Genomic DNA, 17,500 nt, shown 5'->3' with positions numbered 1-17,500 from the left:
ATCCATTTCGGAACGAGTTTGGCGTCATCTGCGTGTAGATATCATAGGTGTGGTCAGAACTTGTATCACAGGGTCTTTTGTACTGCTCCGATCCTACCATGCTACTGCGATGCGAAGCGCTCCCTGGGCCGCACACGACGTGAACCTCTCTTGGGCTGGAAAATCCAACGGGATCCCCTAAATCATAATCATGAGGTGGAGGGCATGAAGGAGGGGGTGGTAGAATGGCAGACCAATTGACCTGCACGCCAGAATCATCGCTGTGATGTCTCCACGGAGGCCCGTGAATCAAATGAGGGGACTCCTGTGCCAAGAGTGCTGTTGTAGCATAAGGCTCTGTAGCTTCATCGATCCTTTGCACTCTTGGTTCAGAATAGTCGTTTATTTGCTGATCTGAACGCAGAAGCCTTGATGACGACAAGCTTGAATCCTTATCACTGTCTGATGAGGGCCAGAGTTTCTGCTCACTGTACATATTTATGGTGTGATGTGCTGGATACAAAGATGGATCTTGGTACACTGAGTTCGCTTGCGAAGGCTTAGGGGCTGGAATTTTATGTCGTAAACGCCTTATGTAGATGATAGTTGCGAAGAAAAGTATAATGACCAGCGGTACTAAAAGATAAACAAGCCAAGCTGGTTGGGGTTGGGCATATAAAACTGATGTATTCTCCCCTCTTGGAGTGAGAGGTACATTCTGGTTTGTAAGGTCAATTTTTGTTCCGCCATCCATCAACACGGGAGGACTGAACGGTCCAATGCCAGCCCCTGTAACAGCTGCAACACGGACAGCATACAGTCTACCTGGAGTGAGGCCATGAGCTTCAAGCCTTGGGTCCTGCACCGTTTCTGTAGTCTGCGTACCATTGTTGGTAATGGCGACTTGATAACCAATGATCACACCACGGGCTTTATCTCTTTCCAAGCTTGACCATGTGATCAATGTTGATCCATCTTTCTGAAGGATGACATGAACATCGCTGGGTGCTGTGATTGGGGCTGGAAAGAAAGGATATTCTTCAGCATGTTTGTCATTAAAGCAGACTGAAAAATTCTAAATAAATAAATAGAAAAAAAAAAAAAAAAAAAACATTACAAAGACTTCTGATGTATCTGAGGTAGTTAGATTTTATCCCACCCAACACAAATTAAAATTTAAGTTTTGATTAGCAAGGTTTAAACAAATACTGTACTTTTCATACATTTCATAAGATATTCCAGTTGAAGAGCTGCTTGAAAATTAACATACTTTAATAACAAGAAATAAATATATCAACTAATTATCTATGCTAAGAAATATGTCTGCAGCAAAATGAGTGCAATGATAATGATAAACTATTTTCTTAAAAGTATAATAAAATTCTAGATGCAATTTGTTTTAAAATTTTGATTGTGTCACTACAAAAAATACAAAAGTGTGGAAAAGAAGAGGATTCACCACACGTACAGTATATGAAAGAGGGAACTTTAAAGGAATTTCTGAAAACAAACGATGAGGGGATTGCAAACCTCACTAAGGATATAGAAGAAATATTCTACAATTAAGCAATTGTGAGGGATATCAGTATTCACGTTGTTTATGTGAGGTGAAGTAACATAGATAAAGATTCATAGCTACCTAGAAGAATGCAATATTTAATATGCTCTACAAGGTAGTGATTAAAATAGCTGGTGCCAAAAGCAGAAATTAAAAATACCTTCTTAAAAAGACTACAAGTTAGAAAGTACCACAATCTACAGTATATGTAACAAAAAAATTCATTGAGGATGCATGACTTTTGACTGTCTGGAACAATGTTGGGAATAAAGCAATTTATTTTAACTTCTTTTCTTTAGAAATGGTGTGGTATATACTACAGTACTTCCACCTTTCAAAAAAAAAACATTGAAGAGAGAAACAAAGTTTAAGGACTTTTGTGGGAACAAATTTGATATACCGGTACTGTATAGGAAATGTAATTGCCATACTGTTTTAGCCCAATGACATTACAGAGGTGACATTAGATTTCCTATGTATTAGCAGTAAGTTTATTGTTGTTACAGTAGGTGATGAATTAAATACTGAAACAGGATTGAGCATACAGATCAGAGCGTGCAGACGATAAGTATAAAATATCAGAGGCCATATCTCATAAATATATAACAAGAATCTATCCAAAAAATACCACAAAGGCATTCTGCATCTTAAAAAAAAAACTCATAGCTATGTGTAAATAAGGATACAGTACTGAGTATTTTTTCATGCTGAAAGGTGTTAGGAGACTATAGAAGTTACTGTGGTAAATTTAAAGCTAAATTTAAGTAGTATCGTAACCTTAGATAAGAACAATTGTTAGTCGACACAGACAGTCACAGACTGTCCTATATGGATCTACAGTAGTAGTATTATTCAAGTAGGTACATTGTGAAGGTAGACAGACAGACACAGATTGTTCTGTATGGATCTACTACAGAAGTGTATTTTAGCTGGTACATTGTGAAAGTAGAAAGTATAGGTGGTATTTCTAAAGTATTAGTTTTTTTAGATAATCAGTTTTGGTTCCAACATCGATGAGAGAGAAAAAACGTGTTACTTAATGAAGTGTTAATGATACTCTAACTGTAGCACTACTGTTTCTAAAAATGTTTAAAAATAAATCTTAGATGTAATTCTTACCATCCTCTGGTGTAGTAACAGCGATGGCATTTGAAGGTGTGCCCTCAATACTGTGCCAAAATGGAGCCACAAAGAAAGTATAATTTGTATACTGCTGTAGATTATGCAGGTGATGCGAGGAGGACGATGATCCTAGAACTGTAGCCACTTGCACAGAACCCGATGCGGATACTGCGTACACCAGCACACCCTCCACAGCATCCTCTGTTGTGCTGATAAAACTCCATTTTAATAAGACACTGTTAGAATTAGTTATTTCAGCATCTGTAAGTGTCACAGTAGGTCTTGAAAGACGACGGCGTACTTGACGGACCTGATTGGAAGTGAGGTTTAGATCTCGGGACGGACGGACGACGACAGAATCTGACCATGGACTTGGGAAAGACTTCCCTTCATTGCTGATGGCCCGGACAAAGAAAAAATATGTATTTCCAGGTGTTAAACCAGTAATTGTAAAGGATTCCTGTCTAATATCAGCAGCTGCAACACGCCACTCATCCCATCCTTGCTGCCAGTGTTCAATGAGATACCACTGTTCAGTGCTGCTGTCCATTTGAGAGTTGGGTAACCATGAAAGTTGAACAGAAGTTTCATTAAGTAAAAATAACCGTGGTTTTGAAGGTGGGGCTGGTGGGTGATGAGTAGGCAAATCTGGAGCACTTTCCTTGACTTGCAACACTGCCTCCTGCTCTGCACTGCCAGTTTCAGCTATCACTCGACAGGTATAAATACCAGCATCATTTTCTTCAACACTCTTAAGTAATAGAGCACCAGTATTTGGGAGAGATATTCTAGGATTCTCACTACTTTCAGTTAACTTGTAAGAAGGGATGTGTGGTGATGGCTGAAACCACCATGATATAGTTGGAGTGGAAGACTCACTGACTACCTCACAAGGCAATGAAACATCACTCCCTGGCTTCACTGAAATGTCTTGGGGACCCACACCAATCACTGGAGGAGGATATGCTTCCACCACCATCACCTCTGCTTGAGCACTTACTCCACCACCCTTGCTCACTCCCCAGCATTGGTAAGTTCCACTGTCTTTAGTTGCTGTTGGGTTGAGTGTCAATGTCTGACCCTCTGGAGACACTGATATGTGTCCATTTTTTTGTGAGGGAGTGAGTAAAGCAGACCTGTCTAGGGCTGGCAAACGCCAGAGCACAAGGGGCTGTGGGTCGCCTTTAACTGTGCATGATAACTGGACTTTTTCACCCTGCAAGACCTGTGTATTTTGTGGACGCTGGGCTAGCTCAGGAGCCTCAAAGACGGTGAGAAATACTTTAGCTTCAGCGAAACCAGCCTCACTCTCTGCTTCACAAGTGTATGCACCAGTGTCAGAAGCTTCGGCTTCCTCTATTATAAGGCGACGATTATCAGTTTTGGTACGGGAAGTTGGCATCTTCCCATCTAAACGTCGCCAAGATATTGACGGCTCTGGGTGACCCTTGACTTGGCAGGTAAATACTACATTTACCCCAGATGCTGCAGTTACATTTTTGAGGTTTTGCTCAAACCATGGTGGAGCTGGAAAAGAAAAATAAAGATTCTCATGACAGACCGAATTTTACCTTTACATACCTAAGATTCTATTAGAGACTAACTTTTATTGATTATAGATCTTTTGTTAGCACACTTTTGTTTTATCAAGTTAACTTGAGGATTTAAGTATACAACACAACTGCTACATAAGAAATAACTAAGGGGCTACAATGAAATGAACTTACTCATAACAACTAGCTTGGTAGCAGGAGATTCTCGTGTCCCAGCGATATTTCTTGCACGACACAAGTAAGTCCCTGAATGATCTTGTTCAGTCTTCTTGATCACAATGTCTCCAAAGTTGACAACAGTGACCTGAGAGGAATTTTGAACTTCTTCCCCATCCTTCAACCAGACCAAACTAGGCTCAGGGGACCCTCTAGGAGCTCTGCAAGACAGGGTCACTGGCTCTCCAGCCAGAACTTTCACGGATGGTTCCGGAAACGCCTGGAAATCGTAAGACAGGTAGGCCACGGTGAGCGTAGCATTGGAGGATCGCGTTGACCCGTACTTGTTAGATGCCACGCACCAGTAGATCCCGGCATCACTGTCCCTGCGGCCGCTGGCCACCCTCAGAAAGAAGAGCGACCCGGAGGGCAGGAGGACTCGATGAGAGCGGCTGTCCTGGGAGGAGGTGGTGACCTGCTGACCGTCCCGGAACCACGTGATGTGGGTGGCGCCAGAAGCAGCGCAGTTAAGCGTCGCTGGATCATTCCGTCTGGCGATCACACTGCTCGGCTGTTCCTTAATGATCGGAAGTGAACCTGGAAGAAAGAGGCAGAAATTTCTTTTCATAACGCAGGATTCTTATTGCTACAGTAGATAAAGAGGGAAAGGTGAAAGGGTATGCATTTTAATGAAATCTTTGAAAATCTTGGATTATTATCATTGAGTACTGTCTTGGGATAGAGTTCTCTTGCTTGAGGGTACACTGGGGCACACTATCTTATTTCTCCTCCTCTTGTTGTTTTAAAGTTTCTATATGAAATATTTATTTTAATGTTACTGTTCTTGAGATATTTTATACTAATTGTTAATTACTTTTCTTGTAGTTTCCTTATTTCCTTTCCTCACTGGGCTATTTTCCCTGTTGGAGCCCTCGGGCTTATATCATCCTACTTTTATAGCTAGGGTAGTAGCTTAGCAAATAATAATAATAATAATAATAATAATAATAATAATAATAATACTCTAAAGTGGTGAGCAAAAAATACACTCGTTTAGCAAACAAAAACACCACGAACATAAAAGATCCAGAATCCTCCTTTTAGTATCTTGAGTAATTGGGTCAGAGGTCAGCATCCTTTCAAGTTCGTTATTATTCACGTCTTGTCTAAATTCCCAAAGACTGGAATCTGCAAAGTGACATACTCACGCTTCTGAGGACTTGACGTGGGGAACTACATTTCAACATAAGAAGAATAAACTTGGTTGGTTTTTCATGTTTTTAGTTGTATATGTTTTTTTATGATGTTAAATTTTTATAATGTTGATTTTTTTATATCTCGTTAATAAATGTTTTTGTCGTTTGTTTTTCATGATGGTGAATTTTTACAAGGTTGACCTATATCTCATTACTAATATCAATAAGAGAAGATAGGTTAAAATTACCAAAAATTGGTTTAAGAAAAACTGAAATTTTATGAGTAAGTGAATAAGTATCATATCCAAAAGAGTAATCTCTCTCTCTCTCTTTCTCCAAAGCAGAAGAGCAAATCTCTCTCTCTCTCTCTCTCTCTCTCTCTCTCTCTCTCCCAAAAGCAGAAGAGCAAATCTCTCTCTCTCTCTCTCTCTCTCTCTCTCTCCCAAAAGCAGAAGAGCAAATCTCTCTCTCTCTCTCTCCCAAAAGCAGAAGAGCAAATCTCTCTCTCTCTCCCAAAAGCAGAAGAGCAAATCTCTCTCTCTCTCTCTCCCAAAAGCAGAAGAGCAAATCTCTCTCTCTCTCTCTCTCTCTCTCTCTCTCCCAAAAGCAGAAGAGCAAATCTCTCTCTCTCTCTCTCTCTCTCTCTCTCTCTCCCCCCAAACCAGAAGAGTAATATATCTCTCTCTCTCTCTCTCTCTCTCTCTCTCTCAATGCTAAAAATTTTTTGAGTAACTGAATAAGCATCAAAGTACTACATGAAAAAGAGCAAAACTTCTCTCTCTCTCTCTCTCTCTCTCTCTCTCTCTCTACAAAAGCAGAAGAGCAATCTCTCTCTCTCTCTCTCTCTCTCTCTCTCTCACCGCCGTTGGGATGCCATGTCTGCAATTTGTCAGATAGATCCTATCGGGGCGGTAGTAAATTACTCCTCGCTAAGATTTGCCAAAAGCGATAAATGTTTTTCTCTCCGCCTTCTCGATGTAATGCACCAATCTTAAGACGCCTCTGGGGCAGAACGAAGAATGGGAGATACAGACAGACAGATAGACAGATAGACAGGAGAAATAGACAACAGACAGATATACAGATAGAAAGGCGAAGGTAGAAGTTACAGAAACTAATTGCGAGGAGGAGTAGAGAGATAGCAAATAAGAGATAGAGATTTTTGTCCTGTTAATACAATAGTCAATAATGATTGTAATCTGATAGCTACGATTAATAATATTGTTTTAAAAATAGCTCCTCTCTCTGTCTGTCTGTCTCTGTCTCTGTCTGTCTCTCTCTCTCTCTCTCTCTTTAAATATATATATATATGTATATATATAGATATATATATATATATATGTATATATATATATATATATGTATATATATATATATATATGTATGTGTGTATTTTATATATATATATATATATATATAAAGAGAGAGAGAGAGAGAGAGAGAGAGAGAGAGAGAGAGAGAGTGTATAAATGGAATTTGGAAACACTTTACCCAATCTTTAAGGACCCATATTTAAACATCTTTACTCAATATTAAATCTAATAAGATTATCAAGTTGATTTTAGAACTTTCAAATTAATTTCAATAACTAAATTAACCAAACTCAAAGTCCAAAACTATCCACCATCTGTAAAGAGAGAGAGAGAGAGAGAGAGAGAGAGAGAGAGAGAGAGAGTCAATTGTAGTTCCCATGGAACTATCCGGAACTTCCTGAAATTGCACCAAATTGCAATAAACCTTTTACTCACTTCTGCATCAAAGAAGAAAAATCACCAATTACGTTTAAGTAATTTTCCTTTTATATTTCCTGTAGTTTCTCATGTCAAGTACAGTTAGATACAGGAATTTCTGGCACACCTCGTTCTGAAGAAATACACCCTTTCATAGCCTTACTTCGCGGAGAGTAACCAAACAGATAGTGCTGGGAAAGATGGCAGAGCTTGTGGGCGTAGCTAAATAGAGCTGGTGGGCAGGGCTACAGAGAGCTGGTAGGCGGGGCTAAATAGAGCTGGTGGGCGGGGCTAACAAGACTGGAGGGAGGGACGAAAGAGAGCTGGTGAGCTTGGCTAAAGAGAGCTGTTAGGCACGGCTAGAGAGAGCTGGTGGGCGGGGCTAAATACAGCTGGTGGGCGGGCTAAATACAGCTGGTGGGCGGGGCTAAAGAGAGCAGTTGGGCAGGGCTAAATAGAGCTGGTGGGCAGGGCTAAAGAGAGCTGGTGGGCGGGGCTAAATAGAGCTGGTGGGCAGGGCTAAAGAGAGCTGGTGAGCTTGGCTAAAGAGAGCTGTTAGGCGGGGCTAGAGAGAGCTGGTGGGCGGGGCTAAATACTGCTGGTGGGCGGGGCTAAATACAGCTGGTGGGCGGGGCTAAAGAGAGCAGTTGGGCAGGGCTAAATAGAGCTGGTGGGCAGGGCTAAAGAGAGCTGGTGGGCGGGGCTAAATAGAGCTGGTGGGCGGGGCTAAATAGAGCTGGTAGGCGGGGCTAAATAGAGCTGGTGAGCTTGGCTAAAGAGAGCTGTTAGGCAGGGCTAGAGAGAGCTGGTGGGCGGGGCTAAATACAGCTGGTAGGCGGGGTTAAATAGAGCTGGTGGGCGGGGCTAAAGAGAGCAGTTGGGCAGGGCTAAATAGAGCTGGTGGGCAGGGCTAAAGAGAGCTGGTGGGCGGGGCTAAATAGAGCTGGTGGGCGGGGCTAAAGAGAGCTGGTAGGAGGGGCTAAATAGAGCTGTTGGACGGGGCTAAATAGAGCTGTTGGGCGGGGCTAAATAGAGCTGTTGGGCGGGGCTAAATAGAGCTGTTGGGCGGGGCTAAAGAGAGCTGGTGAGCCGTGCTAAATAGAGCTGGTAAGAGGGGCTAAAGTGAGATGGTGCGCGATGCTAAAAAGGCTGGTGGGCGGGGCTAACAACACAAACTCGCAGCGTAGTAAAGGTGTGTCAGGATTTCCTGTGTCAGACTGTACGTCATCGGAAAATCATGTAATAAACAATATATTGCAACAAGAGGGGCACTCAGTAGAGCACATACCTCTACCACGGCAGCTTATTTCTCGACCTTTTGCTCGATCATGACCTTGACCTTTTCCCATAACATGTATTAATTGGCGTGGATTTTCATACACTCAAATATGAACCAGATATGAAGTCTCTGTGACAACGATGTCCAAACTTATGGCTGATTACATGAATTGGACATTTTGCTTGACTGTGACCTTTGACCTTCAAAAATTTAATAATTTCCAGTTTTTTACATAACAGTTAATCCCTACAAATTTCATTACTCTACGATTAAAATTGTGGCCAGAAAGCTGTTCACAAACAAACTATTATTATAATTATTATTACTAGCCAAGCTACAACCCTAATTGGAAAAGCAAGATGCTATAAGCCCAAGGGCTCCAACAGGGAAAAATAGCCCAGTGAGGAAAGGAAATAAATAAATGATGAGAATAAATTAACAATATATCATTCTAAAAACAGTAACAGCGTCAAAACAGATATGTCCTATATAAACTATTAACGTCAAAAACAGATATGTCATATATAAACTAACACACAAACAGGGGGTAATACATAACCTCCTTCCAACTTCGTTGAAGGAGGTAATGACCATAAATTTCATACACTATTTTATTGACGAAATAAGTTTCTTTGTTTGTGGTTTGTTCCCTCATCATCTCAGATTTCGCAACGCCAGTTGGATGATATAATCAATAATGTGGCTCACGCGATAATTCCAGATGATTGACCTTACGAAATTTGCCGAGCAAAACACAAGCGAATTATTGATCATTTCAACTCCAGAATACACAACACACACAGACGAACGAACACACACATACTGTATATAGGGTATATAATTTTCATTCGAAATTTTCAGAGTAAATGGAAAGTCTATTATTGATCATTTGAACAAAAGAGAAATCAACAAATAAAAAATAAGTAAATTATTATATATATATATATATATATATGTATATATATACATACACACACACACACACACATATATATATATATATATATAAACACATATTGCAACAAATGTATTTATATTGAACACTCAGACTTCAATCTCTTTTATAATTTATATTTGAAAGATCTTTTAATGCTGTTACTGTTCATAAAATATCTTATTTCAATTGTTTATAATTTTTTATATAGTTTATTTATTTCCTTTCCTCTCTAGGCTATTTTCCCCTGTTGGAGCTCTTGGGCTTAAAGCATCCTGCTCTTCTAACAAGGTTTGCAGCTTAGCTAATATATATATATATATATATATACATATATATATATATATATATATACATATATATACATATATATATACATATATATATATACACATATATAAATATATATATATATATATATACACACATATATATACATATATATATATATATATATATACACACACACAAACATCCATCATAGCCTCTATTTCCAACCCTTCAGCAAAAGGAAACAGCAACGAAAACAGAAGTCTTAAAACAATCACACTAAATTTCCCCAAACGTAAAACTAAAGAAAACACGAGACTAAAAACCACCATAGAATGGAGACGCCCCACCTCCCTCTCTCCCGCCTCCCTCTCTAAACCCCCTCCCCCCCCCCAAAAAAAAAAAAAAAAACTTCCAGACGTGCACCAATAACCCTCTTCTGACCAAATAATGTAACATCTCACTTGCACGTACAGCAACATATGGTGTTTCTTAACCCGTTAATGGCAGAGAATCATGTCTCTTCTTACCCCTTCTTTCGAAGATCCACAACAACGCCCCCGCCCCAATTTTCCCATTTATTTTTAATCTCCTATAAAAGTGCATTATTATCATTAGTATTACTCCCACCATCGAAGTTGGAAGGAGGTTGTTTTCACCCCTGTTTGTCATTTTACCCCTTCTTTCGAAGGTCCACAACAACGCCCCCTACCATTTTTCCATTCATTTTTAATCTCCTATAAAAGTGCATTATTATTATTAGCATTATTTCCACCATCGAAGTTGGAAGGAGGTTATGTTTTCACCCCTGTTTGTCTGTCTGTTTGTGGCCACAATTTTACCCATTGAGTAGTGAAACCTTAAGGGATTAATCGTTATGATGAGACGTGGATGTGATTCAATTTTGAAAGTCCTAGGTCAAAGATCAAGGTTAAGTGATAGGTCAACCTAAATTAGCGGCCGTGGCGGAGGTTTACACTCTCAAGAGTGCTTTTCTAGTTATTATTAATATTACAAATCTCCTATAAGAGTGCATTATTATTATTAGCATTACTCCCACCATCGAAGTTGGAAGGGGGTTATGTTTTCGCCCCTGTTTGTTTGTCAGTGGCCACAATTTTACCTATACAGTAGTGAAACCTTAAGGGATTAATCATTATGATCAGACGTGGAAATGATTCAATTTTGAATGCCCTGGGTCAAAAGTCAATTTTGAGCAAAAGCTCAACATAGAGCTGCCGTGGCGGAGGTCTACACTCTCAAGAGTGCTTTTCTAGTTATCATTATTATTACTAGCTAATCTACAACCCTAGTTGGAAAAGGATGATGCTATAAGGCCAAGGGCTCCAACAGGGAAAATACCCCAGTGAGGAAAGGAAACAAGGAAATAAATAAACATCAGCAATGAACAATCAAAATGAAATATTTTAAAAACAGTTACAATATTAAATTCAATTTTTCATAAATAAACTATAAAAACTTCAACAAAATAAGAGGAAGAGAAACAAGATAGAATAGTGTGCCCAAGTGTACCCTCAGGCAAGAGAACTCTAACCCAAGACAGTGGAAGACCATATTACAAAGACTATGGCACTGATGGTTACCCTCACTACATGTAATTTTTTTTGGGGGGGTTGAAGTCCAATAGGGGTGAGGTTATATCCTTATTTCTATGGAGGGGTAGGAATGGGTACGAGAGAGAGAGAGAGAGAGAGAGAGAGAGAGAGAGAGAGAATTATCTTCAGCAATATATGGATATTTTCTTTCATTATACGGGTCTAGCTAGCTTTTGTTACTCGGGGGGCATATATATATGTGTGTGTGTATATATATATATATATATATATATAGCCACGAAAAGAGAAGTGAAAAGACTTAACCGAGTTAGAATTTTGTCTTATTAACGACAAACTCCAAACAAGTCTTTTCTCTTCTCCATGTGGCAATATTACAGATTTTAAGCTCAGTTTTCGTGATTTATATATATATATATATATATATACACACCAGATTCATTTACCTGGGACCTGCTGTAATCAGCTAGCGTGTAAAAAAATCTTATACCCAAAATTCCTATTTGTTATTCTCCCGAATAATGAACCTAATTATAAATAAAATCAATACATAATGCTCGCAACCCCTTATTAATGAAAGACTAATTAAAGATCTTTTAGAAGAATGAAAGACTGGGTATAATGTAAATACACACATACGCACGCACACACAAATATGGCTAATTAGCCAGCGTTGATTATTTCGTCAAAAGTCTGTTTTAAGTAACCCACTTACACCGTCATTAAGATTACTTAAATTTGTGAAAGTTTCCATTTAAGTAGGGCTATTCTCCATGTTATTGTTATTACTATGATTATGAGCCAAGGTACAACCCTAGTTGGAAAAGCCGAATGCTATAAGCCCAAGGGTTCCAGGTGGGAAAGCGGAACAGGGTGGAAAAAAGAAACGGGGAAATAAGGAACAAAATATAAAGGAGAAACAGAAAAATTATAAAATTGATATCGTACACTTGATTATATATATATATATATATATATAAAAAATTATATTAATAATCATTGAGATTTTTCACCTCCTGCTTTTCGCAGTGAAAAAAATTTTAATAATAAAAATCTTCCTAAAGATTATATATATATATATATATATACACATACATATATATATATATATATATACTGTATATATATATATATATATACACATATACATATACATAAACACATACACACACATTTATATATATATATATATATATATATACTCATAAAGCTATCTGAATTTACAAACCACAGCACACACCCATTCACTTATACACAAGCAAAGCTCTTTTATTCCTTACTCTTTAAACTCTCCACCTACTGCCTCTAAAACAAAAGTAGAAAGTAGCACTTTCCCGAAGCAAACGTTCCCCGTCCTCACAAAAACTTCCAACACGTTTTGTTTCGGAACGAGGCAATCCTCGAAGTCAAATGAGAGGGATTTGAATCCCCGCTCGGAGCCAAAGAGTCTCCATCGCTTGAAGCTAAAGAGTCTCCATCTAGCGGAGGAGGTTTTGTATCCTATGAATATTCTTTTTACATATATTCATGGTGGGTATAATAGGTTAGGATCAACGTAGGATAAAGTAGGATATATATGTGTGTCTTTCTGCCGTGGGCGTGGAAATGGTGGCTTGATTAAGAAGGAATATTTTTTGTTTATGTTACCGATTTGGTTGTTAGTTATATAGTATGTTTTTTGGGTAATCTGTCTATTAATTCATATAAATAAGTACATAAGCTATCATCACTTCTATGCAAAGTTATATATATATATATATATATATATGTGTATATATATACTGAACAAACAATATCTTAGTTGCGTCCAAAAATCGAAGACAGCATCACTCTGGACAAGCTGTCCTCTATATAGTTTTCAAGCTAACATGAAAACTGCATATATATATATATATATATATACTGTATTTATACACACACACACACATATATATATATATATATATACATATATATATATATATATATATGTATATATATCTATCTATATATATATATATATATATATGTGTGTGTATATGTATTAATAGTGAAGCTATATTCCATAACAATTTAGTATTACAAAAGAAAAATTAAAGAAAACATTAAGTATACCACAGTGCCACCTCGTATCCACATAAAGAAATCATTGCAACATCTTGCAAGACACTAATACGCTATACGCAGAAACCTTCAACAAGCCCCCCCCATTTCCCAATCAAACCAAAACCCTTAATATTAAGCCCCCTACCCCCCCCCCCATCATAGCAAGCACTGCGTCATTTCAGCCTCACCTTGAAGTTGCTTCCTCGGCAATTAGATGTTTTCGTGAGCTGCTTCTCATACAAGTAAAAGAAGCGTTCCAGGTGAGCTAGCTGGAACTCGACTGGTTGCGCGCGCATATTCAACATTACGCTTGTATCGTGCTATTATGATCTCCGCCAACGAAGTTGGAAGGAGGTTATGTTTTCACTCCTGTTTATGTGTGTATGTATGTTTGTTTGTGAACTGCTTCCTGGCCATAATTTTAATAGTAGAGTAATGAAACTTGCAGGTGGAAGGAGGTTATGTTTTACACCCCCTTTGTGTGTGTGTGTGTTTATTTATGAACCGCTTCCTGGCCACAATTTTAATCGTAGAGTAATGAAACTTGAAGTTGGAAGGAGGTTATGTTTCATCCCCCTTTTTTGTGTATTTGAGTGTTTGTGAACAGCTTCCCGACCACAATTTTAATCGTAATGAAACTTACAGGGATTAACTGTTATGTAAAAAACTGGAAATGATTAAATTTTGGACAATCTTCTTGACCGTGACCTTGACTTTTGACCTTCCAAAATTTAAATATTTCTAGCTTTTAACATAACAGTTAATCCCTGCAACTTTCATTACTATACGATGAAAATTGTGGCCAGGAAGCTGTTCACAAACAAACACACACACACACACACACACACATATATATATATATATATATATATATATATATATATATATATATATATATATATATTCCATAACAATTTAGAATACACACAAACAGGTGGTAAAACATAACCTCCTTTCAACTTCGTTGGCGGATGTAATAAGAATATCAGAGACAATGAATGACGACAAATACGTCAAAATAATACCTGAAGGACATCGACCCCAAAAATAATCCTTGATAGAGAAGAATCACGAAACCACCTTCAGGAATCTCTCAAAAAGACGTGTGTCTCAAATCAGCCTCAGGAGACACAAGGAGACATTGCCTGAGACAGCAGTCTCCACTGGATACGAACGTCTGAAGGATAAGCCAGGCGTTCTTTTCATAAAGGCAGGAACGTTTCTATTCAGATCGTGAGAGGTTGACAGGGAACGTGCTTCGTCTACCACTTGTGTTTTGCAAATTCAGGAAAAAATGTCTTCTGGGAGAATACTCCAAAATCTGAAGTTACATCGATTCATCTGCCTGATTAGGAAGATCATTCCATAATCTGGTCACAACTGGAATAAAGCTTCTAGAATACTGTGGACAGAATGCTTTCAGTATGCAAGCAGGTGTCAAAATCACTATTCAACAATGTGATCACAGCTGGAATTAAACTTCTAGAATACTGAGGGCAGAATGCTTTCAGTATGCAAGCAGGTGTCAAATTCACTATTCAACAATCTGGTCGAAGCTGGACTTAAACTTCTAGAATCCTGTGGACAGAATGCTTTCAGTATACAAGCAGGTGTCAAAATCACTATTCAACAATCTGGTCGCAGCTGGAATTAAACTACTAGAATACTGTGGACAGAATGCTTTCAGTATGCAAGCAGATGTCAAAGAAATTTTTGACTATGGCTACTTTCCACTTGGTAAGGGTAGAAAAGACTCAATAGCTATAGTAAACAGCTCTTCTAGGAGAAGAACACTCTAATATCCAACCACTGTTCTCTAGTCTTGGGTAGTGCCATAGCCTCTGTACCATGGCCTTTCACTATCTTAGGATAGAGGTCTCTTGCTTAAGGGTACACTCAGGCACACTATTCTATCTGATTCCTCATTTCTTTTCCTCATTGAGCTATTTTTCATGTTGGAGCCCTTGGGCTTATATCATCCTAATTTTCCAACTAAGGTTGTAGCTTAGCTAATAATAATAATAATAATAACAACAACAATTCAGAGTGAGTTCCACTGCTATTCCTTTTCTCTCGCCATACTAACTGGAAGCGGAAAAACCGTATTTCCGGTCGCCCCCCCCCCCACACACACACAATTACGTAGCCAAACAAGTCTTTAGAATATTCCAGCGAAATGGGTTGTGGTTAAGTAGCGTTAGTTGGTCTGGCTTTTGAGTCCTGTCTACAGTTACCTGGTTTATTTCTGGTCTTTATGTTTGCTCTATATTTTTTTAGGTGCGAACGCACATATACACACGGTTTCCCTGTTACACACACACAATTAATTTTCCCGTTACACACAGTTTTCCTGTTAACCTGAAAACTATCTGGACCTCAAATTTTCCAGAGATACTGTCTTAGATTCTTGAACACCACTGAGATTTTATCTACGCATTGTATATATATATATATATATATATATATATATATATATATATATATATATATATATATATATAGATATATATATAAATATATATATATATATGTATATATATATATATATATATATATATATATATATATATATATACCGGGTATATGTAACAATAATAATAATAATAATAATAATAATAATAATAATTTTGATGAAATATTTCGTATACGCATTCGCCATTACCATACGGAGATCCATTAATTTTTTTTTTTTTTTTTAATATTGCGCTTTTCGCCCTATACCTCTAGTGTGTGTGACCCATCAAAAATAACGGATATATATTTAGATATAGATATACACACACAAAGATTCAATCCTTCTCAGCCCCTACCCCTTTCAACCTAGGGAGGAGGAGAGACCGAATAATCACACGTTTCACAATCCCGAAAGGACATTCTAAGGTCATATGAAAATCACCAGCTAGGCTTTATAACACCAATATTGACCCAAAACAGGCTATGTTGCACGTTGCAATATATGCAATATACATCCGCTATCTCCGAGGAATTTGCATCGCAAAAACGCCCGCATTGAAAAATATATACCGTCAGCAATTGTCAGCCATTTATTTTCCAGTAATTCATTTTTCGCGTTTATTAATATTCGCACGGGATACCGGAGCCTGTGTTTTCCAAATGTGAGTTTGTTTAGCATAAGCGCATCAAGGTGACTTGGCTCGAAGGGAGAATGAATTGACCTACTGAATGAGGTCAAAGGGATTATAGCTTTCAGTTTGTGATACGAAAGCACCAGCCCCCAGCCCCCCTTTCCCAGACTGTGCATACAGCATCTGGGAAAAAATGATTTATTTAATTTACGAAAGTAACGGGAAAAAAGAAAACTATTTATTGGTTAGCGAAAAATGTAACGGGAGGAAATTGGTGACTATTTTCTTTTTCTAATTTGCGAAAAAAGCTTTAGTTAATTTGCGAATAATGTAACGAGAGGAAATTGGTGACTACTTTTTTTTGTAACTTGCAAAAAAAAAAAAAAAAAAAAATTCAATTTGCGAAGAATTTAACAAGAGCAAATTAATGACATTTTTTAATTGGCGAAAAAACGAAATGAGATCATATCAAGGTGACTTCGCTCGAAGGGAGAATGAATTGACCTACTGAATGAGGTCAAAGGGATTATAGCTTTTAGTTTGTGATACGAAAGCACCAGCCCCCAGGCCCCCTTTCCCAGACTGTGCATACACCGTCTGGGGAAAAGATTATTTATTTGATTTGCGAAAAAATGTAACGAGAGGAAATTTGTGACTACTTTTTTTTTGTAACTTGCAAAAAAAAAGAGAAAAAAAAAAGAAAAAAAAAAGTTTATTCAATTTGCGAAGAATTTAACAAGAGCAAACTAGTGACATTTTTTAATTGGCGAAAAATGGAAATGAGATCATATTAAGGTGACTTGGCTCGAAGGGTGAATGAATTGACCTACTGAATGAGGTCATAGGGATTATAGCTTTCAGTTTGTGATACGAAAGCACCAGCCCACAGCCCCCTTTCCCAGACTGTGCATACACCATCTGGGGAAAAGATTATTTATTTGATTTGCGGAAAATGTAACGAGAGGAAATTGGTGAGTA

General features: G+C 38.0%; 1 protein-coding gene across 1 annotated transcript in view; it reads right to left on the bottom strand.

Annotated features, from left to right (window-relative positions):
* LOC137617277 (protein sax-3-like) overlaps positions 1 to 17,500 on the bottom strand; it is a 26,918-nt gene that overhangs the window by 1,000 nt on the left and 8,418 nt on the right. The window contains exons 2-4 of the mRNA XM_068347273.1: positions 4,387 to 4,965; positions 2,657 to 4,186; positions 1 to 999 (exon numbers count right to left, since the gene is read on the bottom strand). The exon at positions 1 to 999 is cut by the window's left edge and continues 1,000 nt beyond it. Of these exons, the coding sequence (XP_068203374.1) occupies positions 1 to 999; positions 2,657 to 4,186; positions 4,387 to 4,965 (3,108 nt within the window). The remainder of the gene's footprint in view (positions 1,000 to 2,656; positions 4,187 to 4,386; positions 4,966 to 17,500) is intronic.

The sequence above is a fragment of the Palaemon carinicauda genome, chromosome 23 (genome assembly GCF_036898095.1).
Source record: "Palaemon carinicauda isolate YSFRI2023 chromosome 23, ASM3689809v2, whole genome shotgun sequence".
NCBI classification, from domain to species: Eukaryota; Metazoa; Arthropoda; class Malacostraca; order Decapoda; family Palaemonidae; genus Palaemon; species Palaemon carinicauda.
This window is presented reverse-complemented; position numbering and strand designations above follow the sequence as displayed.